Source organism: Anoplopoma fimbria, chromosome 4 (genome assembly GCF_027596085.1).
Source record: "Anoplopoma fimbria isolate UVic2021 breed Golden Eagle Sablefish chromosome 4, Afim_UVic_2022, whole genome shotgun sequence".
Lineage (NCBI taxonomy): Eukaryota > Metazoa > Chordata > Actinopteri > Perciformes > Anoplopomatidae > Anoplopoma > Anoplopoma fimbria.
In genome coordinates, this window is record NC_072452.1 from 26,996,911 (window position 1) to 27,024,037 (window position 27,127).

General features: G+C 37.9%; 1 protein-coding gene across 1 annotated transcript in view; it reads left to right on the plus strand.

Moving 5' to 3' along the window:
- Positions 1-23,437: 23,437 nt before the first annotated feature.
- The window catches only part of LOC129089790 (golgin subfamily A member 4-like), a 65,946-nt gene continuing 62,256 nt past the window's right edge, over positions 23,438-27,127 (plus strand). Inside the window, exon 1 of the mRNA XM_054597154.1 lies at positions 23,438-24,989. Within this exon, the coding sequence (XP_054453129.1) occupies positions 23,438-24,989 (1,552 nt within the window). The remainder of the gene's footprint in view (positions 24,990-27,127) is intronic.

Genomic DNA, 27,127 nt, shown 5'->3' on the forward strand with positions numbered 1-27,127 from the left:
ACACACACACACAAGCACACACACACACACTCCTTCAGCAGCTCATCTGGTCTCATGTCGATATCTTACAGCTGATATAATTATTAACACTCTCAGTAGCTGTGTTTAAACAGAGATGATGATGGAAGTCAGAAAACGTCTCCGTCTCAATAAGAAACCTCATTCTGAGTCTAATGTAGGTTTGAAACAAAAGATTCAACCTTTTAAGGATAAAGAATGTTGTTATTCTCTGTTGTCTTTGTAAAAACGTTCTCTCACTTCTGTTCAGACTAAAATGTTCCTCCATTAAGACTCTTGAGAGGCGTTTACGACGGTGGTTTAGGGCCAATGTAGATTAAAAAAAAGTAATTATGGAGCCAAGGGAGGGGTTGATATTCAAAGAGAAAATATACAAGACATTTTTTTGATTTTAAAACATTAAAGAAAGCTTAAAGGCGATAAATTGCCATAAACAAACAAATTTATGAAAAACAAACTTGGGAAAAGGTTTTTACAATCTTTTATTATTATGTCAAAGAACCAGATTGCTTTACTTTGCAAGGTTGCATCAACCTCAACACTGTTTAACACTGCAGAGTGCAAACATATATGAAATGTTTTGTTATTTATTAGTAACATAGAAGGAACATTAAAGGAAAACGTGTTTATGTATCTTTCAGGACCTTCTCCTCGCTCAGAGGTCGTCCTTACTGTAGCAACAGAATTCAGACAGCTGTTTCCACAGTTTAACACATAATATTCAAAAACTATATCATCTGAATATTACCCCGCTCCTCCGGCTCCAAAACTAATATTTCTTTGCCTAGAATGTCCGTAATCTGCCGTTCTAACGGTTCTCTCTGTTCTCTCTGTTCTCTCTGTTCCACTTTCTCTGCATCTATAAGTTGTGGATGCGTAATGATTGTTTAACGATTCAAGGGTTAATTTATGGTCGTTAAGGATGCACACTGAAATGAAGTTGCATCTCATTTTAAACAGAAGAAAAACACGACAAATAAAACAATATGCATTGTTTGAATTAGCATCATAAGGAATGTAAACAGCAGCAACAGAAACAATCCTCTGCCCGACATCTCATGCTCTACGGCTGCATGTCGACTCTCCAGAAAAAGCAACGATATGCTGCACAGATTGTCACATCTGGGCCACCGTACCGTGAACACCTATGTCTGTGTCGCACATCTGGTTATGTAGCGTTCCACCTTTTCGTTTTGTCATTTTTATATTTAATAGACTGAACGAGTCAGTATCAAGTCAACAATGAGCTGCTTCTCTAAAATAAATATACATAAATATAAATATATATATTTATATATGTTATGTACTATTCTTTTAAAGGGTAACATTAATGGTGTAACCTGTATAAACTGAAAATAAAATGATTGAAAGAAGAAACAGAGAAAATTAAAACATCTCACAAGCTAAAGCAATTTAGTGAAGTCAAAGCCCATAAAACAACAATTATATTAAACCACTGAACACAGATACTACTTCATCACACACACACACACACACACACACACACACACACACACACACACACACACACACACACACACACACACACAACTCACAACCGATCGATACAGCTGATTGATGGAGATTGAAGTCAGAGGTTAACCCTTCGTCTGCTGACCTCAGGAACAATAACGAGAAAAAACAGAGACGAGGACGGACATCTTTTCTTCTTCTTTGTGTTTAATGTTACGTCACCGCCCACACACACACACACACACACACACACACACACACACACACACACACACACACACACACAGTTATATAAATGCATGAGTAGAGCAGCAGAAGAAGCGGAGGGACTGAGGGAATATTGTTGTGCTCCTCACATCACTGTTAGTAATTAAAGTCAATCACCACTTGAGCGGGTTTGAACAGACGAGGAGCTTCCACACTGCAGCGCTGTTATTATGTTGGTGTGTGACTGATTGAGTCAATAACACAAACACGGCATGGCTCACACACACACACACACACATTACACACACACATTAAACACACACTGGAGCATCGTTTTCCAGTAAATAAGAGGAGTTCCTTCCACGAAAGACGACAGCAGAAAGATTACATTTTCTGTTTCACTGAGTACATTTACTCAAGTATTGTGCTTTAGAACAATTCAGAGGTACTTGTACATCAGTACTTCCAATTTTCTGCTGCTTTATACCTTTCAGAGTGAAATATTGTTATTTTCTCTCTTTGCAGATTCAGATCAATAAAACAAAATATTACCATTAACTAATAAATGATGATATTTTATCATTATTTGTAAAATACCCAGCAGTCCAACAAACCCTGGACGTTCAACAATGAGACCAAATGTGTTAAAATAAATAATGGTATCTGGTTATTTTAAGCCCATTATGATGTTTTTTTAAAAACCTAACAAAGTGTTTGTTTTTTTTTGTCCCCAAACAAAATTTGTTCCAAGCGACACGAAAAAAAAAGGACAATTCGTGTCCCTGAACACAACACCAACAGATTTATTTGACAAACGTGTTGAACTGTTTGTCCCTCGATCACTTTACGTATCAAGCATTCCTGATTTAGCCCGTTATGATTTTTTTTTTAAAAACCTAACAAAGTGGTTTTTTTGTCCCCAAACAAAATTTGTTCCAAGCGACACGAAAAAAAAAGGACAATTCGTGTCCCTGAACACAACACCAACAGATTTATTTGACAAACGTGTTGAACTGTTTGTCCCTCGATCACTTTACGTATCAAGCATTCCTGATTTAGGTTTTCATCACTCTAACTGAGTAGTTTTGTAACCAAAACAAACACGACAATAAAGTTTGTCGTCTTGTTTCAGACAACGGAGCCTCCGTGTTTTTGTACGTTTTGAACATTACATTACATTACAGTCATTTAGCAGACGCTTTTATCCAAAGCGACTTACAGTCAGTAGTATATTACATATCATTCACCCATTCACTCATTCAGTTCATCTTTGAGTCTAGAAAGATGTTTGTGCCAAATATGACTTATTTCCCTCGATGCTTTCTGGAGACGTCACATTTACCAGAATTCACGTTTCTACTACTTCTACTACCTGGTTAAACCTTTCATTTATATTTATTTTATCCTGTCAAAATTACAGTTAATGCATTTCATCACTACTCCAGTCTTCTTCTTTTTAATAAATGTTGTCGTGTCGTTGTTGGAGGAAGCCGCCAGACAAATAATTAAACTGTCACAGAAATGCTCCACTGTAAATGTTGTGATTTTTATTTAAGACATTTAAAATACAGTCACAGATGTTTTTTTTCCAAATGATATAATTACATTGTGCTACTTTTACCATTAAATATAATAAATAAAGTTATTGTTTTTACTCCCAGTCTTCTTTAAAGTCTGATGAACTCTCATCTCTGACATTTTCAAACCCTGATTCTCCACCATTAATGTAAATGTTAAAGTTTTACCCATAAAACACATAGAAAAAACATAGAATTAGAATAAATGAGCATTTCTCTCAGTTATAAACACATATTCTCTCTCTCTCTGAACCAGTGGATGGCTTTAACATCAGCAGCATATGTCGGAGCTTTAATCAGATTTGGACGACTGGATGGACGGAGAGAGACTCAAAAAGACGGGGGGGGGGTATTATGAGCGGGAGGATGAAGGGTGTTATGGACGGAGGTTAAGACAGATTGTGTTCCTCTGATTTGCGGAGCGATAAAGTGTTAAATGTGGGTCAGCGCTCAAAAAGGATCAGACTAACACACGATTTCATTTGGTGGAGCTACGCTAGCAGTTTCCCTCCGATTCCAGTCTTTGTGCTAAGCTAGGCTAACCTCGTCCTCAGACATTAGATGTAAATATCTATTGTTTCATCTGCGTCTGGGGTAAAGTTTTACACTAAAACATAAAAACTATTCATTTCTGTGTAATTGTTCAGTAGATTCACTTGTTATTTTAAATTTAAATCCGGCACAGATTACTTTACTGCATCGACTCGTTTTGCTGTTAGAATTAAGTAATAATCCCGTGTAATCATGAAATCCGTTAAGTAAAACCCGCCAACCCTTGTTTTGGGTTTTTATCACTGAGCCTTCATCACTTTTCCTCCTCGCCAGGAAAATATTTAAAAACACTTTTATTATGTCAAATATGTTGATTTAAAATACACAAAAAGATCAACATCTTTCTTTTTAGTACGTATAGAAATCAAGTATTTTGATAGAATATTTCTGTTTGCCTAAACTCTCAAACTATTTACTACATGAACTATTAAAGAAATGTCTTTATATCATCGCCTTTCTTTGTATATGCAACAATATGCAACATAAAGATATATGTTATACATAAATGAGTTTTAAAATAAATGAGTTTTTTGTTATGTTGGCAGTTCTGACTAGCAGATATATAAACATATATAAATGTTTACATAGGTGTTTTGTTTTAATTAAATGTAAGTATTTAAATATTTTTTTCATGTCAAAATACAAAAACAAAGCATTCTGATGTAATTAGTTTATTACCAAAACAAATCTGTTTCCCTAAACTCTCAAACTTTTATTTCATATTAAACATTTCTTTATAATGTCGCCTTTTTTTGTTCAACATCCACAAAAACTACAGATGTTTTTGTTAAACATGCAACATAAATAAGTTATGTGATCAGATGTATAAACATCTATCATAAGATACATGTGTTGTGTTTTAGTTAAATGTAGATAATTAAATATATCTTCATGTACCAACGTAGTTAAAGAAGCCAGTATTAATATTAAGGTGGCGTGTATGTACATCTCCGTTATTTTACTTTTTAAAACACATCATATAATTTAACCACTGAGTCTGATTCTAAAGACAGGAACCTGGTAATCTTATATTATATGCACATAAACATGTATTTATGTTTATGAACAATTCTTCCGAATGACTGAAATGGAGCATTAAGGATTTACTAATCTCTGTTTCTTAATCATCAAACACAAATCTCTTCTAAAATTACAGCTGAACTTTCCTCCAAATATCACAGAGATCTCAGATTTTTATATTCTGCCAACAAAACAAACAAACAAATGTTCTGATTTGATTTTGGTGTTTAAATTAAATAGATTTAACAAATATTAGCAGAGTCTAAACTGCAGTAAATAAAACAGGAAGAAGGTTCAGCAACATTATTTATTGCAGATTAATAGAAACATCTTCTACCTCAAATGAGAGAATAAAAAACAGCAATATCTGCCATCAGATACAATCAAACATATAAATCAGATAAATCAAAGTACAGAAACATATAAATATGGTAATAAAATAGACTTCACTGTTATTTCTTTATAGTATTAAAATGTATTAAAATGTAAATAGAAGCAGCTTCCTGGTGATTCATGTATAATGTTTATCCAATATTTGTCTGACCTGTCTGTCATCCCCCCCGACGACCTCTGACCCCGAACAAAAGGAAACAGCTGGATTAATCAACCCCGTGGGGGGGGATGAGGCGTTAATCCGCTCTAATCCGCCACATTAGATACCAGCACGCTGCTTTTTGTGTTTTTAGTGTTGTGTGGCTGCGAGGTGGCCGCTCTGCTGTAATGACCATCGTGGGATTAAGTGAGAGCGTTAAGCCACTTCTCAGTCAGAACGCCGCTGACGTCCACGTGAACAACAGCGACTTAAAAAAACAGACATTTGTATTTAATAAGGTGACAGGATGTGAAAACAGTGTTTACAGCTGGAGGGGGGGGTGAAGGTACGAGGCGTAATCCCGTCACAACAATACGGCTCACACAATTAAAACTACAACAACGTCTGTCAATACGAGTATGAAGACAGATAGCAGACGGCCCTTTAATCCCCGATAAACCTGCCCGAGTTAATCCTTCATTTACGGCTGCATCCAAACACATTTATTTATTTACTTTTCTTATTACGGACAGAGAGTTTGTTTCTGTTTTTTTTTTCTTCACTAAAGAGTTTTATTTTAAATAAGACGGTCTGTTAAAGTTTAAATCCAGGAAACTTCACTTTTACTCTTAATACTGATTATTTTATATAAATGTTTACAGCACAATTAAAACTAGAAGTTACATTTATCAGCTTTATAATGGATAAAAGGTCATTTTCTCTGCTGTGTTTTGGTATGAATTTAAGATTTTGGGGTTTTGAATGCTGGTAAAACAAAAAAAGCGACTTAATTTCACTTTGGGAAATTGTTGTGTTCATTTTCCGCTTTTCTTTCACATCAACAAACAAATAATAAATGGTTTATAAATAGAAGTTAATTTACTTACTGAACTTGAACTCTTAAACCTCTTCAGTCTGGTCCGTTCTTTAATAATCGGTTGTTTTTCATGGTTTATTGGTGTAACAGCAGGAGTTTCTCGACCCGGATTAACGGCAGACGGTAGGATTGAGAAATTATTAATGAATATACGTTTTGTTAAAATCTTCACTATCTTTAGCCATAAATTGTGAGAGTATTTGAAACAACCTCCTGCAGAATATTCCACGTTTACAACATTCGCAGTTAGATTTTGAAGCCTTGAGTTTAAGTTTCACCGTCGCCATGTTGCTTTTTTGCAACCAGTGAACAGGAAGTGACCATATATGGACTGAGGAGGAGTGACGTAGAGACGCCGTATACGTCTCTGGTGTGGACCTGTCAATCAGTGTGTAGCCCCGCCCTAAAGCATCCCCTGCTTTATGGTCTGTTTGACTCTAAATGGAGCATCATTTACTAAATGAACATCATGCTGTATTGAAGAAGACTTGAAACTAGAGATTGAGACCATAAACTCATGTTTACAATGTTTACTGAGGGAATAAATCAAGAGAGAAGTAGAGTCATTTTCTCATAGACTTCTATACAACCAGAGGAGTCGCCCCCTGGTGGACAGGAGAGAGAATGCAGCTTTAACACAGGAAGCTTTGACCGGAGGTTGTATTTTAAACTTTGATTTGGTTGTTTTTTCCGGACAGAAGCGTTTGTCACACATGATGTGATCATAGACGGTCGGAAATTTAAAACATCCGATGATATTTTCAGTTTTTACAGCTTCTGGCTGTTATAAATAGTCTTTTTTTGGCAATTGTTTTAAAGACAATTTGCTTTTCAAACCCAGTGGAGGAGTTTGTGGTTCAAAGGGTTCCTCCTTGTATGTAAGTTAAGCTTGTTGTTCTCTACATTATTAAAAGTGCAAAATCATTTTAGGAAATCATTCTCTGTCAGATGGGAATAGGGATGTTAGTTTGATTTCTATGCATCCAGTACAGACATGTTTAGCCTAGCTTAGCACCAAAGATAGAAATGAATGAGAAAAAATATGTTTGGAGCTGGTTTTTATGTGATATAATCAATCATAATCATAATAGTTATAGCGTTAATCATCTGCAGCTGCATATACAATAAATATACAGTCTATATTGTACTGGTAGTTAATATTTTCATATTTACTGATGAGCAACCAATCATTTTGAGTTCTGCCTCACTGCAGCGTACGCAGATATTTATAAATACCTAATTGTTTCTACATATTGTGATATTGATGGAGATGGAGCCCTCCCACGACGTCAGTGGTTGATATCTTCTGCTTTATTGATTACTTCAGTTCTGTAAGAGGAGATGTAATTATGTAGAGCGATCTGTTACACTGCCAGGTTTTAAATCATTGTGTTGTTTGTTATTGTTCAGTCCTATTATTGTGATATAGATGTCGGATAACTTCCCCCTCATACCGTGTTGTTGTCGTCATTATTACCAAGTTAATTTCCCCCCACGGTCTTATTTATAGGTGACTGATTGGTAGATGAGCGTCCGTCTGACATGATGGGTTTGTCATGTGACCAAGAGACTGATCGATCCACAAAACAAATATTAACACTATAACGTTTACACCATACTACCCAATACATAACATTACACATACACACATACAGTCCTACATGACCATCAGTGGACCACCACGCTATTCCAACCAAGAGTGGACCTCTGCTGCTCGCCATTTAAAAAATAGAAATGTACCTTTAAGATCTTTTCACAGAATATTACTGCAAATGTGCTTCTTTAAATTAGAGAATATTGCTGCAAATGTGTTTTTAAAGTATTTTCACAGAATATAACTGCAAATGTTTTCTTTTTTTTAAAAGTTTTTATGTAAAATAAATCATTAAGAAATGTAACTTTTTTATGTTGTTTAATGATTTATGTCATTATAACTGTGTTATTCTCCACTAAAGACATGTTTGAGTTCTCTCTACTTCTAGACATGATTGTTCTGTTTCCATGGAGGAGCAGGACTTTTATTTTACAGTGAAAATTAAAGTAACAGACAGAAAAATGTGACAGGAGTGAAAAAGGATTAAATTCCATGAACCTTGGACTGAAACAGACTCCCAGTCTGACTCCCAGTTGTTCCCTCTCAGGTTCACAGTCTGCTCTGCTGCTCTCGGTCGAGCGTCAACGTGACAGCCACTTTGAAATTAAGCAGCAGATTAAATTAGGGCTTTAAAAATCTCTTTTGGAGTCGCTCATTCAGACGTGAAAAAGATTAAGAGGCGGCGATGAAAAGGGATTCTAGTTAAGACCTACATTATCGCAGACCTCGGCGCCCAGACACACAAGAAAAAAATTTGTGCAGCACATTTGAAGCCATTTGAGGATCAGTGTAAATGATTTCTTTGTGGACGGCTGAATGAAATTATAGAGCAGGGACCAATGCTCCTCTCCGGCTCTGTTATCAACCTTGCAAATGGACGGAGCCTCTGAATCAGACACACTTTCATTTCTGACAAAATAAAAAAGGAAAGGGCTCAGGGGCAGAGGAGCCGAGACACCAGGTGAGGTTATTCACCTCAAGGTGGTATTTACCGAGGCGGCAGAGAGCGATAGAGAGACATTCAACCCTCCCCGAGAGCAGCGAGACGCTGATGGATGGAACAAACAAACTGAGACTTCAATTAAAAAAAATAAATGGAAATATCTCATTTCCCCCCTCTCACAGATTGGATTTATATTGCTGGAGTTTGTTGCCTGGTTACTTCTCATTGCCCCCGCTCATTTCCAAATGTTGATTAGTTTGGAGGCAATAAATAAATCGATGGCTATGGGTTTGACTGGCCTAAATTGTTTCCGGGTGGAAAACGGGTACACGCTAGTCTGATCGGAGGGGAAGTGGACCTGAACCGCGACGTGACCGCCATCTTAAGATAATAAGGTAGGGTTGTTTCAAGGGCGTAGGCTTCGCTAAGTGAGAGGGGATTAACAATTTAGTCGGAGTCAAGAGGTCGACCAACGTCACAAAACATCTGACAGCGTAGAGGAGAACCGGGCTCCAACAAGGCTGCACCATCTCTAGAGCAACAAATGTAGATTCATCCACCAAAGAAAATAGTCCCCAAGGAATCTACTATTACCTGCGTTTTCAATAGGAACCAATGGACTGAGATGGGCTGAGAAACACAGACAGTAGAAAAGTCAAAGTATTGAGAGGTGGACTAACACAGTTATGTCAAGATTGATTTTATCTAACACGTGTTTCAATTTATTAAAACACCTTATTCTCTACTTTCAATCATTTTATTTTCAGTTTTTACAAGTTACCAATACATTTTGCCATCAAAAAGAATATTACATAACATAACATAAGGGCATTTTTACATTTCCTGTTCCCTCATCTAGAAGTCGATGTGTTTTCAGAATGTGTTTTTGGTTAGATGTCTGAAATCAGGTCTGAAGAGATTTAACATTTATTTCTACAAATAGATGTGAGAAAGACAGATAGATAGATAGATAGATAGATAGATAGATAGATAGATAGATAGATAGATAGATAGATAGATAGATAGATAGATAGATAGATAGATGGATGGATAGATAGATAGATAGATAGATAGATAGATAGATAGATGGATTGATTAAAGGATAGATAGATAGATAGATAGATAGATAGATAGATAGATAGATAGATAGATAGATAGATAGATAGATAGATAGATAGATAGATAGATAGATAGATAGATAGATAGATAGATAGATAGATAGATAGATAGATAGATAGATAGATAGATAGATAGATAGATAGTAGATAGATTAATAGATAGATAGATAGATAGATAGATAGATAGATAGATAGATAGATAGATAGATAGATAGATAGAGATTAAGATAGATAGATAGATAGATAGATGGAGATGGAGATGGAGATGGAGATGGATAGATAGATAGATAGATAGATAGATAGATAGATAGATAGATAGATAGATAGATAGATAGATAGATAGATAGATAGATAGATTAATAGATAGATAGATAGATAGATAGATAGATAGATAGATAGATAGATAGATAGATAGATAGATAGATAGATAGATAGATAGATAGATAGATAGATAGATAGATAGATAGATAGATAGATAGATAGATAGTTAGATTAATAGATAGATAGATAGATAGATAGATAGATAGATAGATAGATAGATAGATAGATAGATAGATAGATAGATAGATAGAAGTGGAATGGAGATACTGAATATGTACTTGAGGCTAAATGTGCTCTGTCTGCTGAACTGCACACAGAAACACATTTAAACTTCACATTTCCATTTCCATTAGCTGACACTCATCCAGAGCGAGAGGCAGTGAATTCCCTCTTCACTTTCTACATTTGGTGGAAGAAAATGTCATTAGGCTGAGAATAAAATAAAAAAGGGAAAAGGGAGAGACAACTCTCCTCACCCAAACGTTTCTACACTGTGTTGCGTTTAATAGAGTCAGAGAGTTGTTAACATGTTCATATCTGAACAGTGACAGGTTTCCTTCACTATAACCTCACTGTGACTGACAGCATTACATATAGTAAGGATGGAATTAAATATAAAGCAGCTGTCACATATCGAGAAAGTTGTTTTAAACAGGACCTCAGGCCAGTCAACGAAGTCTACACTACCACGCTAACACTTAGAAACTATTTAGCTTTGATTTAATTGCAATAAACGGACAAAAGGGATGCAGAAATAACGACATATTAATGTTGATTTGTAAAAAGTCTGAAATCATGTTTTGATAGTTTTCTCTGCAAGACGACAAGCAAATATCTGTTAAAATGCTTGTTTTCTGAATGGAGTTTGGTTCGATCATGCTAGGCTATGCTAACATTGTAGCTGCTCCATCAACACTCAAAATAACGTGAAATCGGTGAAATGCGGCGACGTTGTTTTCCTTGATTGTGCCATAGACAGTCTGTAGCTCATCAGAGGACGAAACCTTCAAATCTCTTCAGTTAATGTTGAGATTATTTGCTAACGTAGCTAAAGTTCGTTAACTTCTAATCACAACCTCTCCTGTGATCCTCTCACATGTTATAATTAGAAATAAATGTAACTGTAATAAAGTTTTCATCATGAAACTTTCTTTCAGGCGGATGGATGGTGACTTTTCTACCTTTGGTTGTGTTTTCATCCATTAAAACCCTGGAGCCCCTGCAGCCTTCTTCACACTGTCTGCGGTTAACGAGCTGATGTTCCCGTTGATAGATGACGAGCTAATTAACACACAGGTGTGACAGCAGCATCACCGCTGATCCATGAAGACGAGCTCCAGATTGTATTTTAAGAAGAATAAATGAAAGAACATCTGTATATCTGACATTCAGAGTCATGTCATGTTTGTGGCTTTCATATTTGTTCCTTTATTGTCGCTTTTATTCAGTTATCTTTAACTTTTTACTGATTACTTTCATGCTGTTATTGTCACTCGTTTATTGGGTTCCATCCTGTCATTTTAAAGCTAATATTGAATTCATATGATATTTAAATAGACAGGAAATAAACAATCTTGCAGTTGCTGCTCAACCTGAGTTCTTATTCTTCTTTAAGTAACAAGACTTAATTTTGCTTAGTCTTGACAGATGTTTGTTAGTATAATTTATATTTTAGTTTTTTCTTTTAACTGTTTAACTGATAGCAAGGTTAATTATTATTAACATCCCTACTGCAAAGAACTTTGCTCTGCTTGTTTCAGGAAAACACAGAGTTGAATGTTAAAGTGTGACCATCAGCATCGTGTTGCATATTTAATGTTAATAATGATTTTAAAGTAATTGTGAGAACTGTAATAGAAATATTACAAACTCATTGTTTCTCCAACATAAAGGTTCAAGTGTCATGTGAATCCATATGCAGAGTCTTAAATCCCTAATCCATACAGAACTACATCAGGTCTTTCTGGATTCAGACAGCAGGTCATCAAACCTGTCATATAACTGATTTATTGATTTATTGCCGGCTAACTGAAAGAGGACAAACTTTTAATACATCACTGACGAGACATCATTGAGTGACACCAGCATTTAAAACTGACTGGGCGACACCATAGAAATTAATTGATTCTGCACAAAATCCTGCAGTTGATTCTCTTAATTGCCAATCAATCAAGTCCCAATTAATTTTTCCCATAAGACAATGTTACGTGATTCACAGTTTGAATTCTTCAAAAAGCTAAAAAGGTGATTAAAAGGAGATTCATTTCTATAGTTGGGGTTAAAGTGTGGAACAATTGTAAGAATGTGTAACTCTTTTTTGGTTTTCAAAAGGACTGTTTATAAAACTATTTTTGAGGGTTACAAGTCTGAATGAAATATATATATATTGTTTTCTTGACTTTTTTTATGTATTTTGTTTTCTTGAGGGTGGCTTTACTGTTGGTGAAGTAGGATAGGCATATATAAGCTCAATGCTTCTGCCTGTTCAGTTGTTTTGTATACTATGTTATATAAAGGCTGTATTGTTGTATTGTGTGTGGTGACTGAATAAAAACTAACTAACTAACTAACTAACTAGCATATGAGTCCGTAATGCACAGAGTGAGTCTCTGATGATAACTCTGTGTCTATTAGTGTGAATTGCTCTGGAGAAGGATTTTAATTCCATCAGCAGTGGAGAGAATAAACTCAGTGAAGTGAGAGTCAGAGCGAGCGTTGCTCCTCATCGCCCCGGGCCTCCTGGCCTTGGTTCTCCTCCACGCAGACTCCGCTCCTCCTCCTCCCCTCCGGCTGATTTGTCAGAGCAGCTTTGTACCGGCCAGCCCGGAAGGCCTCCGAGGGTTTACCCACAATCCTCTGGGCCCCGCCGGTTTCCCTCCAGTCCAGAGTCTGAGGTCAGGCGCCCGCCGGCCATGACCACCCCAACGAAATGTTTTAAGGGGGTTCACAGATTCAACACAAACACGTCCAGGCTGCTCTCAGAGGAGAAGTGTGAATAATAAAAGCAGAATCTGAGGCCTGAAGCTTCTGGAAGGAAACAAAGCCAGAAGTTTTTATTTTGTTCCCCAAACGACATAAATCCTGTCAGAGAACTGCTGGTTGTTTCAGTTCATCAGGAAATATCACGAGCTGCATCTCACACTAAACACGGACAAACATGTTGAATTTATACTAACAAACATCTGTCAAGACTAATAATCTTTTATCTATATATTTTTTATATCTTAAGTTTTATTATATTTATCTCTCTATATGGCCTGTTCGCTGCAAAATGTAGATTAAATTGTGCTTTTGAACTGTAACTTCTAGGCCAGATCATCATTTAGCTGTATCCATGCACAGATGTAAAGTTACATCACCTGATGTATCAACTATATCAAGTCTTATTAATAACTTTTTATGCTTGTTTTGATTTTGACAATATTAGACTCTAAAGACTTGCTGCTACATTCATAGACTGTATATAAGAAGTGGATGTCGTCATTCGTCTCTCATTGGTTTGTGGACCGATGTTTTGAAGCCTCAAATTCAGCCAATTTCTTGGATTACTCCGCAACCAGTGAACAGGAAGTGACCATATATGGAGTGAGGAGGAGTGACGTAGAGACGCCGTATACGTCTCTGGTGTCGACCTGTCAATCAGTGTGTAGCCCCGCCCTAAAGCATCCCCTGCTTTATGGTCTGTTTGACTCTAAATGGAGCATCATTTACTAAATGAACATCATGCTGTATTGAAGAAGACTTGAAACTAGAGATTGAGACCATAAACTCATGTTTACAATGTTTACTGAGGGAATAAATCAAGAGAGAAGTAGAGTCATTTTCTCATAGACTTCTATACAACCAGAGGAGTCGCCCCCTGGTGGACAGGAGAGAGAATGCAGCTTTAAGACAGGAAGCTTTGACTTCACTTTAAAGAACCGGAGGTTGCCGGTCAGTAGAAGATGCAGAGCGGCGTCCCTCCCTCTGTGGAGGATCACATGACCAAACAAACGCTGGGTTCCCTTTAACAGATAAATCAATCCCCCGCCGTTCAGCTACCCTCTTCATGAAACCAACGGGTGGAAATGTGTTTGTTTCCTGCTGCTGGAAGCTTTAACGTTTCATGTCGGAGGAACCTAATCTGAACATTATCCTTCTCTCTTTCTGTCCGAGGTCAGCCGGCAGCCTCCAGGAGCAGATCCATAAATCACCAGATCAATACCTCCTAATCAGTTTCCTTGTGTTGGACACAGACAGACGTAGGAGACATGAAGATAAATGCCAAGTTGACATTTCTCAGATAGATAGCAGCGATATTATATTACAGCTTGTAAACATGCAAAGAGAGACTTATCTATCGACGTATTAACTGATTAATTCCCAGGTGAGTTCAGAGCTGTGACTGAATTACGAGGGCTGTTTAAGTGAGGTGCATTATGGGTAACAACACTATTCAAGAGCTTTATAGACGGGGAGATACTCCAGAGACAAATATGAGGTTTAATATGCATTAGGTTGTTTTTCAAAAGACAAATGTGAAACAGCAGAACTAGAAGAGTATGAATCGAGCAGATCTTACTTGTGGATTAAATAGATTTGTGGTGTTTTATTTATTTTAATCTGCAAACCACATACTTTAATATAACGTTAAAGTTGATTTAGATTCTTCTATTTTAGTGTTATTCATCCTAAATCAACATTAATTGATAAGTTAGTTAAAACTTAAACAACTATGAAATGTTCACTGGTTGTTCAACACCAATTCTTAATTCTATACATGCATTGAAATGATTACAGATCAATAAATAAAATACACACAGCTGTTGTGTCACTTTAAATGGTATTTATTGTACAAATTTAAGAAGATACCAGAATTGCTTTTTTTATGTATTCCTGGTCATTTCCTGAATTTTGTAAATGAGGTTTTATATTTGTATACCTTTAAGTTAGAAGTATTATAAAACATTACATTTTCTCTGACTATATTTATTCTTTTGCACTAAAATACACACAAAAAGAAGGAAAGCTGTACTTTGTGTGGTCAAACTCCAATCCAAACACAAAGAAATGCACTCTAACATTCATTGGTAATAATATACACGCATTTAAATAATTAGATCAATAAAATAAAATACATCATTATGATTGCTGTTTATTTGTACAATTTTAAGAATAAACAAGTTTATGGAAATTGCTTGAATTACTGTTTCCTGGACATGTAAATTAGATTTTATAATTTTAAAGTATTATATTACATTTCATTTTCACACACACTGTTTAAAACACACAATATAAAAAAAATATATATTTTTAATAACTTTACCTATTTAAAATTGTAAAATTAGAAAGTCAACATAAGAATGAATTTACTTCTGAACATTTTCATGTCGTAAAACGAGATGTGATTGCAATCTGATCACCCATAAAACAGCACTGCTAACAGCACAAGATCACCAACGACATACAATACAGAACTGAAGCTATTTTCTCTGCCATAATGTGCATTTAGTCAAACGGCCTCATCCCCGTTCCTTCACATGAGCAGCGATCATCATTAACTCTTTGTGTAAAGCGTTTCAATCTCTCCGTCTCTCTCGGCTCCCTTTTCATTTTCTCTCCTCTGCGGATGAGAAATGAAGAACGTGTAATTACCTGAAGGGAGGAGGCGACCGAACCGTCCGTTAGCCGCTCAGAAATCCTGCAGTAATGACAAACGCTGAGCCACTTAGACAAAAGGCCGGAATGTGCTTCACCTCGCTTTGTAACCGCTAATGGCCGACGCTAACACACGGAGAAAAAAACACCTGAGACGGAGAAAAGTAGAGAATGCTGATGAAGGTTTTTGTCATAAATATGTAATTGTGAGAAATATTCCTTGTTTCTGATTGTCCAGGACAGCGTTAGCCTACGTTAGCACAAAGACTGTAAGCCGACATTTAGCTCCAATGCTAACGGGTAGTTTGCCAGAAGGTCTCCATCTTTAAGATAAGATAAGATAATCCTTTATTAGTCCCGCAGCGGGGGTTGTTGCGGTACACAGAACTTATGAAGCCGGGTTCATACCTAGCGTGAGGAATACATGGGTGGATGTGAGTTGTGATGTGAGTAATGCATTGTTAATTTGATCATGCGAACATAAGTATTTTAAGTATTTATCAAATTAGTTATTGTGAAATTTGATGTTTCTTCCAGCTGACCGGCGTTGAGAACATTAAATACTCTGTGTTGACTATTAGACATCCAGTGAGGTGTAAGGAAGTACTAATCACAGTCTTTAAACAGACTAAAAGTCAAAATGGAGGCAATTAAGCTTTATCTCCACCTGCAGTGATCTAAACTCACGTGTTTTCATCATGGAAATTAAGAGCGTTTCCATCCCATCCACACACACACACACACACACACACACACACACACACACACAGTGCTGTGTCCGTTTGGCTGTAAAGGATTACAGCGGTGAAGCAGTAATTAGTTGTGGCATAATGAACATTTGGCCCTGTGGCAAGGAATAATTAAGCAGCACTTTGCGGTGATCGTAACGAGGTGACGGGGCCAGAAAACCTCGCAAGTTCTCCGACACTCCCACTTAATGGGATTCATTAACTCGGCTGAACTTCTTTCCCAACACACAAGTGCATGAATTAAACATACATACATGTGCTGTATGTAAATGATTCAGCCCTCCTCTGTGTCATTTCAACATGCTTGTGTCCTTAGAGAGGAAAAGCCATCAGTGTCAAGAAATAGTTTTTGGTTTCAATGAATAATGAAAATTCAAAAGCAGCAATGAGGTTATTTAATCCTCAAGGTTTATGTTATTAACGTCAGATTACATTTTATCAACTCTTGTTTCCTGATAAATCAGGTTTTGTGTTAGTTTGGTATGGTGAATGGCTGTGGGTACAAAACCCATGAGCTTCTGCTGCTGTTGCTATGGATCCTTTTTGCAGCAAAAATAAAAATGCACTCATGTGGGAAATGGAAGAGATTTAATCTGGTTGAATAAAAAGCGTTGTTTTGCCCCAACTATCCAGACATAGAAGTAAAACTTTGGAAAACCCAGATGGCATCCTCTGGTTCTTTAAAGTGAAGTCAAAGCTTCATGTGTTAAAGCTGCATTCTCTCTGCTGTCCACCAGGGGGCGACTCCTCTGGTTGTATAGAAGTCTATGAGAAAATGACTCTACTTCTCTCTTGATTTATTCCCTCAGTAAACATTGTAAACATGAGTTTATGGTCTCAATCTCTAGTTTCAAGTCTTCTTCAATACAGCATGATGTTCATTTAGTAAATGATGCTCCATTTAGAGTCAAACAGACCATAAAGCAGGGGATGCTTTAGGGCGGGGCTACACACTGATTGACAGGTCCACACCAGAGACGTATACGGCGTCTCTACGTCACTCCTCCTCACTCCATATATGGTCACTTCCTGTTCACTAGTTGATAAAAACAACATCAACGGCCATAATCCAAGATGGAGAAATCGACAAACTCACTAAAAAACACGGATTTGAAAGTCACTTTGTTTAGATTTAATTCTCCATCTTTGTTGTTAAATGTCTTTACGTGGCTCGACAAGCTTTAGCACTTTGATGTACTTCTGTAAAATGTCAAACCGAACACCTAAAATGCTAAATCTTTTTTTTTTTTTATCTACCTCAAAACTTGATCTCTGTAGTTTGATAAATACAAAAAAAATGCATCTTGGGAGTCATAGTTGACTTTTTCTCTGAATGTTTTAAGGACTACTGTCTGGTGACTTTGACTTTTTATCAAACAACCAAACATTTTTTAAGCCAGTTCAGCTTTTGGAGAGATTAATATCCAACCAAGTCTTCGCTCCATCAGAATGAATATGGTATAGAAAATAATGAATAGGTCTTTTACTTCCAGAAATAACTCCTCTGACAAAACTACACTACCACTAAACAGTCAGAGTTCACATCTGCACAAAGTTTTCTTTGAAAGAGAAGATTTAAACCAGCGTTGCCTACTTTTTTCCAAAGAAAGTAGCACCAGCTCCGTGCTGACGTTCTCCATGAACATCAAGTCACACTGAATCTGAACACTGACTCACTATGTCCTTCAGTGGAATGTTTCTATAAGACCAAATCAGGGACATGACCTCAGGCCATCAATTCAAACATGTGTTTCACTGCTAAACACCAGAATGGAGGCAGAAATCCCCCCAAACCAAGGAGGAAATGAAGATGGCAGCAGTCCAGACCTGGCAGAGCTTCAGTATAAAATATACCAAGTGTCTGCAGACGTTGTCTGACTGCAAAGGATTCGCCACCAACTGTTCAACAATCTTATTTATTTGTGTTTACGTCTCTTTTCTCTAACGTTCGTGGTAAGATTAGTTAGATCTTCTTGCCTTCCTCCCATCAGTCAGTCTAGCATGCTGTTCACCAGCCCGACTGTCGCTCACCATCAGCAAAAGTTTTGTTGTAAAGTGACGACGTTTGTGACGGTTTTTATTCTAGGCTTGTTTATTATTAGTTTTCGTACTTATTCTAGGCCCAACCATGATGTTTTTCCTAAACCTAAACTTTAGTTTTCTGTTTTAATGTCGCCCTTAAAAAAGGAGCGACAAATGACGATTTGTGACGCCCAGCACGAAACCAATAGAACGCATTTCCTGACTATCTCTGTGTTACAATATTTTATGCTCAGAGGAAATGCTACGGTAGTGTGATGAAGAAGTACAAAGAATGAAACATCAATGGGTAAAACAAAACAAGGACTTCCAACCAGGAGACCGGTGTCAGTGTCTGAAGTTCGGTTGAGTTATTTTAAAGTTACTTGTTTCCGTACTTAGTTTCCGTACTTATATTGAGCCCAAACATGATGTTTTTTCCTAAACCTAACTTTTATTCACAACATTAACCTGGTGTTTAATGTGATCGAGCAGAGAGTGACGGTCTGACCAAGAATCAGGATGAGAAAGTGTTGGATTTATGTCTTAGTTTGGATTTTGAATGCATCCCCTGTGTCAGTTTGTTCGGATATTTTCTACGGCAGATTCACTCTTCCACTTTCATGTTCATGTCAATTAAATAAAGTCCTTGAATCACGTTAATCAATCAGCGTTTGAAACGTCTGAACAAGTACAGTTCCCTTTCACAGGTTTTTCTCAGAATAAAGAAGCTTTTATGACTCACTGCAGGATTAAACGACTCCCTCATGATGGATATTTCTTGTAGTAAATGTCGACTTTTCTCAGCCTCTAATGTGCTTTACCTTCCTTGACATTGCACCATGCAACCAGTCAGATTGACTTGTGAATTATGTCAAAAAATCCTGCAGATGAAAGACTCCTTTGAAAGCAGCAGTAAAAGAAATCAAGTCTTTCAGCCGGCGTTTGAACGTCGACGAGGCGCTGCCAGATCAGAATCCATTCAAACAATAACATTTTTCCCTGTTTTGATTGTGATTAGGTCTTATTTTTCTGACAGCCACTAAAATAATTGTGAGAGTAATGAGATAGTGGCAGTTTTTTTCTCACTTTTTCTCCTTTCACATAATGAAAAGATGATGAAAACAGCCGTGACTCCAGGAAGGAGCATTGCTGGGTGAGAAGAGGACTTCAAAGGGAATGATAAGCAAATGTAGCCGAGCTTTCGTTCTGAATTAAGTCAACCAGCCACTTTAATCAAATTGTTTCACAGGAATCAAACTACAAACACAGAACCAGAGTAAGAGAGAGAGATTGATTTTCAGCTTTCTGCCACACACTGACAACCACTTCTTCCCATTTATGGTGATTTTTATGTTTTTGACTCTTTCTGTTGACATCAGGGCCGTCGATCCAACTTTAACACCAACAACAGCAAAATAAATCAGTCTGAAGGAAGCAGCTATCCGGCTTCATTATGCAGTTTTTCCACTCGTTTGGCATGTTGACGTGACGAGGACTGAATCCAGTTTGGTTCTACATACTGACCTGCATAACTAAATATATCTGAATTATAATCATATTATATTTATGATTTACTGATCATTGTTTGGACGAAGTCTGTTAAAGTCCAGATGTCTGGATTCGGCTGTTTTTGTTTGTTCCCTTTGTGGCCTCACAGCAAGCGGTACAGAAATAGTACTGGATCTTCATGGTGTGTTTAAGATGGACTTTATGTTTGTTCAAAGCTCAAACCAGGCAGCAACTTCCAGTCTTGTTGAGTGAAGTCAGAGCTTCACGTGTTAAAGCTGCATTCTCTCTGCTGTCCACCAGGGGGCGACTCCTCTGGTTGTATAGAAGTCTATGAGAAAATGACTCTACTTCTCTCTTGATTTATTCCCTCAGTAAACATTGTAAACATGAGTTTATGGTCTCAATCTCTAGTTTCAAGTCTTCGTCAATACAGCATCTTATGTATCTGACTAAAGTTGTCAAATAAATCTAGTACAGAAAAAGAACAAAACTTGCTTCCAAAAAAATTGGAGTAGAAAAATAACTCAAGTACTAGTACCTCAAAACTGTAATTAAGTACAGTACTTGAGTAAATATACTAACATGTTACATTTCAACCAAACCCAATGGTCTTCATCAGCAAATCAAATTACTTTTCTGCAAAACTGGCTGCTGTATTCTATTTTAAATATATTTAAATTAATGTATACATTTTATACCTACAATTGAATCATACATTTAATGTGTAATCCATCCATCTTCCGTAACCGCTTATCCAGTTAAGGGTCGCGGGGGTGCTGGAGCCGATCCCAGCTGTCAATGGGCGAAGGCAGGGTTCACCTGGACAGGTCGCCAGTCTGTCGCAGGGCTGACATATAGAGACAAACAACCATTCACACTCACATCCACACCTACGGGCAATTTCAGAGTCATCAATTAACCTAACCTGCATGTCTTTGGACTGTGGGAGGAAGCCGGAGAACCCGGAGAGAACCCACGCTGACACGGGGAGAACATGCAAACTCCACACAGAAGGTTGTCTGGCCCAGGAATTGAACCCGGGCCCCTCTTGCTGTGAGGCGACAGTGCTAACCACTACACCACCGTGCAGCCGTTTTAATGTGTAATAAGATAGTTAATCATGGTTTCTATGTGCATGTTAGGTAAAGTTTTTTTTTTGCCTGTTGGTGTTGCAGGGTGTTGTTCTAACAATAATCCAGAAGGTGTTAATCAGCTTTTCCTTTTTCCAGAGGTGTTCGAAGTGAACATGGAGTTAATTTTAGAGGTGGTCCAACACCCGTCCAACCTGCAGCTTCTAATGCATGTATTTCATTGATTGCAGGTGAAAAACAAAAAGCCAAACACAACCAAGAGAGAACACCTTTAACCGTTGAGGGTCCTGAAGCGTTTCAGAAACACATGCTGGAAGTCTGAACAGATGAGCGTCCCTCCCCCCCAACAGCAGAGCAAGACGAGCTGCAAACAGAAGCCAAATATCTGTCTGGGAGAAAAGCAAACTGATGGCGGAGCATTAGTCTGCCTCCGTCAGAGCCGGTTAACCGGAGAGCTGCCATTACTCATGTCCTAACAGCCTGTAATGGAATTTTCCTCGGATGAGCAAAAGGTTGTCAAGCCGCTCGCTGCAGATCAGGAAAAAAAGCAGCTCAGCGGACTGGAAGTCCAACAACACACACACACAACACACACACACACACACACACACACACACACACACACACACACACACACACACACACACACACACACACACACACACACACACACACACACACACACTGCTCAAATCCACTTGATGTTTCCATTCATTACAAGAGAGGTTTAAGGACACAGACTGTCATTTACAATGAAACTAGATCTCTGTATTCATTAAGTGGAATTCTTTACATTATATTAAACAAATATATAGATTTAAAAAAAAGTCTAGTCTAGTTTTTATCAAACAAACAGGAGGAAATAGTGCATTTGTTGAGGACTATTTACAGCAGCGTATGAATCCACATTTGGTGGTCCAGTGAGTATTCGCAGCAGAAGGACGGTGTTTTTGTGGGATTGAGTCAAGATGAACTACAGTTTGTGTGTTCATGGTGATGAAAAAACAACAGTGAGGCTCATTGATGTGTTTTAACGGAGCTCAATGGTTCAAAGGAAGAAGATACATCAGCCTGTGGTACTTGTTAGAAGATACATTCAGGTTGAACCAGGTTGTAACTGGTTTAAATCTGCTTTTAATTGGTGTAGTTCATTTTAGTTTCAGTTTTGAATTTTTTTGGTTGAAAAAAATATTCTTTAAGCTTTTAGAGGATTTCAATGTTTAATTTTTTAGAAACCAGAATGTGATTTGGTTGGTTGTATGTAAGTTTTCAATCAGAAAGCTTCAGTATTGAAATGAAAACAGATGAATGAAAACATGCAGACAATATAACAACATGTACTGTAATGTGTGTGGACATTTTTGCTCTGGTAGAAAACCATAGGTCCTCCCTGGTGCATGCTGGTCCTATAGCTGCCGACTCATACATTAAACCAGAGGTGCCCTCAGTGTTAAAACTAAACAACAACATAATTTAACTAAACAAATAACAACAAAAAGAAAAAGCTATCTAAGTGTATCAGAAATCTAATCTATGTCAGCAAACCTCTAAAATGAATAAATGATAACTAAATACTTAACACAAATAAATATTTCCTACACAGAATAATAAATTATATATCTTTCTGTCTCCTTGGTAACAAAAGTAAAGCTCCTCTCTGTTTTCTCCAAACACGGTTTCCTTTCCCTCATTAGAGCAATCAGCTCATGAGCTTTAGCTGGGCAGCAGCCATTTTGTGGTTTTGTAGTCTTTTTTACTGGACGCCATGTTGGTTTTGTAGTCATTGTTGTAACCATGGAGATGGAATGTATCTCCTGTCATGGTTTGACTCTGTGATGTCATCAAAGGAATCGGCTCTGATGATGAATTCTAGAACCTTTAAGTACCTGATCAACAGAGAATCTTTCATTCCTATCAACGCCAGCGTTGCAGAACAGTCGGATCTACTTCAGAGACGAACTTCTACAAAACCACCACAGTCTACTACAGACCACCACAGTCTACTACAGACCACCACAGTCTACTACAGACCACCACAGTCTACTACAGACAACCACAGTCTTCAACAGACAACAACAGTCTTCAATAGACTACAAAGTCTTCAACAGACAACAACAGTCTTCAACAGACGACCACAGTCTTCAACAGACGACAAAGTCTTCTTCCCACACGTCTACACTCTGCTACAGACGGTGCCATGGACAGAAGAAACAACCAGAGAAAAGGGGCCATCGCTCATCAGGACCAAAAGGTTCATCATCTCAAAGTGGCTCTTACTCGAGCTAACGATGAGCTCTACAGTCTGACAATTCAGATGAGCGACCTGGAGGTATTTAAGAAACAATCTCTGATTGAAAAGGAGAGTTTCTGCCGCAGCGTCAGCGAAGGTGAAGCCAAAACAAGCAGTCTGGAGAAACTTCTCGAGGTCACTAAAGACAGGATCAAACATCTTGAGAGCCTTCGAGAACTCAAAGAGACGGTGACCACGGCTGAAAGCCAAAAAAGCCGAGAGACCATCAAGAAACAGGAGACAGAAATCTCCCATCTGAAGAAAAGTCTCCAACTCCAGCTGAACAACAAAGGAGCTGAACTCCAGAAGAGTGAAGAAGCCTGGCAGGCTAAATACAACGCTCTGGAGGAGAAGTTCACCAAGAACCAGGCCAAGACACAGAACTGGGAGAAGCTGCAGATCGAATATAAGGAGAAGGTGAACCAGGTGGAAGAGCAAATCCACCAGAGGGACACTGAAATCCTGGATCTCTGCATGGAGAAAGAGGGTCTCTCTCAGACCCTCACAAAGACCAAGACCCTGCTCATCAGCAAAGAGGCTGAACTCCTCCAGACTGAGAAAGACTGGCAGGAGAAATTCAACAATCTGGAGATGAAAACCACCAAAGACCTGGACCAGAAGGACCAGAGCTTGGAGACTCTTCAGGTTGAACACCAGAGGATGATGAACCAGGTGGAGGAGACAATCCACCAGAGGGACACTACAATCCTGGATCTCTGCAAGGAGAAAGAAGGTCTCTCTCAGACCCTCACAGAGACCCAAAACCAGCTCAGCAACAAAGAAGCTGAACTCCTCCAGAATGAGAAAGACTGGCAGGAGAAATACGAGGCTCTGGAGATGAAGACCACAGAAGACCTGGACCTGAAAGAACAGAGCTTGAAAACTCTTCAGGTCGAACACCAGAACAAGGTGAACCAGATGGAAGACCTGATCCAGCAGAGGGACACTGAGATCCTGGATCTAATCATGACAAAAGACAGTCTCTCTGAGAAGCAAACAGAGACCCAAAACCAGCTCATCAGCAAAAGAGCTGAACTCCTCCAGAGCAACGAGGCCTGGCAGGTTAAATACGACGCTCTGGAGGAGAAGACCTCCAAAGACCTGGACCTGAAACAACAGAGCTTGGACACACTTCAGGCTGAGTACCAGAGGAAGGTGAACCAGGTGGAGAAACAGATCCACCTGATGGACACTGAGATCCTGGATCTCATCAAGACAAAGGCCGATGTCTCTGAGAAGCTCACAGAGACACAAAACCAGCTCATCAACAAAGAAGCTGAACTCCTCCAGAGCGAGAAAGACTGGGAGGTAAAATACGAAGCTCTGGAAGAGAAGACCTCCAAAGACCTGGACCAGCAAGTTCTGAGCTGGGAGACCAAAGTCCAACAGCTGGAGGACGAAAAGAAGGTCCTGGAGGACATCTGTCTCCAGATGAAGAAGAAGAGGAGAGGCTTCTTTGGCAAGAAGATGGAGGACAGACAGACCGAGTTGGAGAAAATGAAAAGAAAACTGCAGGAGAAGGAGACAAAGAAGAAGGAGAAGGAGGGAAGACGGAGACGGGTTTCTTGAACCGGATGCACAAGAAGAAGACGTGTGACGGCGACAGAAAGGTGGAGGAGGCTGGTTCTTCAGCTGAGGCTGAACACCAGTAGCTACATCTTCCTCCACCCTTTCCCCCCCCTTCCCCCCTCATTCAGGGCGACACAGTGGCTCAGTGATTAGCACTGCAGCCTCACAGAGACACCTCCACCCTTCTGTCTGTGTGGAGTTTCTATATTCTCCCTGTGTCTGCGTTGGGTTTTCTCCTGGTACTCAGGTTTCCTCCCACTAAATCCCAAAAATATTCACTTTAGGCTGATTGGAAACTCTAAATTATCAACTTCAATCAATAATATCCATGTAAGGGTTTTCTCCTGGTGCTCAGGTTTCTCCCAAAAAAATTCATAGTCAATCTAAATTCCCCCCTAACTGAAAAAACATCAACAAAACAATACAAAATAAAAATAAATCATTAAATTAACACTCAAATATGTAAAATAATTATTTAAATGAATAATTTAAAAAATCAAATAAAAAATGTAATAAATGTTCAATGTCTCTGCCTCTCTGGTTTAATATAAACAGTATAAATACATTCTATGACATGATGGTGACTGTAAAGAAGAAGTACTGGTATCTGTTTAAGTTGTGATTTTAACAAAACTGAAGCTGATCAATAAAATGATCAATGTTACGTAGTAAAAGATGTTCCAAATTATATTTAAGGTTAACGACAGGAGCTGGTTCTGTAATAAACAAATATCTTCTACAGTAAAAACATGAGATCTTCATCACTGATGGTTTAGTGGATGTTTTTAATATTCAACAGTATACACTAGTAACTATTTAGCAGTCATTTAATTATAAATATACAGTTGTAAACTACTTAAAAATAAATTCTCTGGTATATGCATTGTTTAAAGTGGGCCGGTATTAATTCATACGTAGTATTGGCACTTCTACATTTGACTCTGTGGCTAAAGTGACTTTTTGTCGTGGACCAGCGCTTTGTTTCTGCCCTCTGAACGATTCATAATCATCGTAGCCGTGTGAACATAAAATCAACGTAGAGAAAACATCTGGACGAGGTGACGCACGGAACGGGAAAGAAAAAAGTCCAATTTACTTCATGCAAGTTTATTTTCATTCAGGGCGACACAGTGGCTCAGTGATTAGCACTGCAGCCTCACAGAGACACCTCCACCCTTCTGTCTGTGTGGAGTTTCTATATTCTCCCTGTGTCTGCGTTGGGTTTTCTCCTGGTACTCAGGTTTCCTCCCACTAAATCCCAAAAATATTCACTTTAGGCTGATTGGAAACTCTAAATTATCAACTTCAATCAATAATATCCATGTAAGGGTTTTCTCCTGGTGCTCAGGTTTCTCCCCAAGAAAAAAATACATTCTAGTCATCAACTAATTGGACAATCTAAATTCCCCCCTAACAAAAAACATCAACAAATGAAACTAAATTAAATTAAAATAAATAATTTAATTAACACTCAAATATGTTAAAAAAAATGTTTTAAATGAATAATATAAAATCAAATAAAAAATGAAATAAATGTTCAATGTCTCTGCCTCTCTGGTTAAATATAAACAGTACTAAAACAATTGTATGACATGATGGTGACTGTAAAGAAGAAGTACTGGTTTCTGTTTTAAGTTGTGATTTTAACTAAGCTGACGTCTTAAAAGATGTTCCTAAAGGTATTTAAGGCTAACGACAGGAGCTGGTTCTGTAATAAACAATAATATTCTACAGTAAAAAAACATGAGATCTTCATCACTGACGGGTTTATAATTATCTTTAATATTAGCATTATTTACCGGTTATATCATTTAATTATCACAGAGTGTTGTAAACTACTTAAACATGTTTTCTTTGTGAATGTGAATCTCTGGTTTACGTGTTGACTGATAACCAGTTAATCACTAACATCCTTCTCTTCTACTTCAGTTTTCTCACTGAGAGCTAAGTTGATGAACCTCAGTAAACAGAATCTACGTATGAACACTTTTAAAATGCAAAGTGTCTTTGTGAATAACTGCAGCTAGT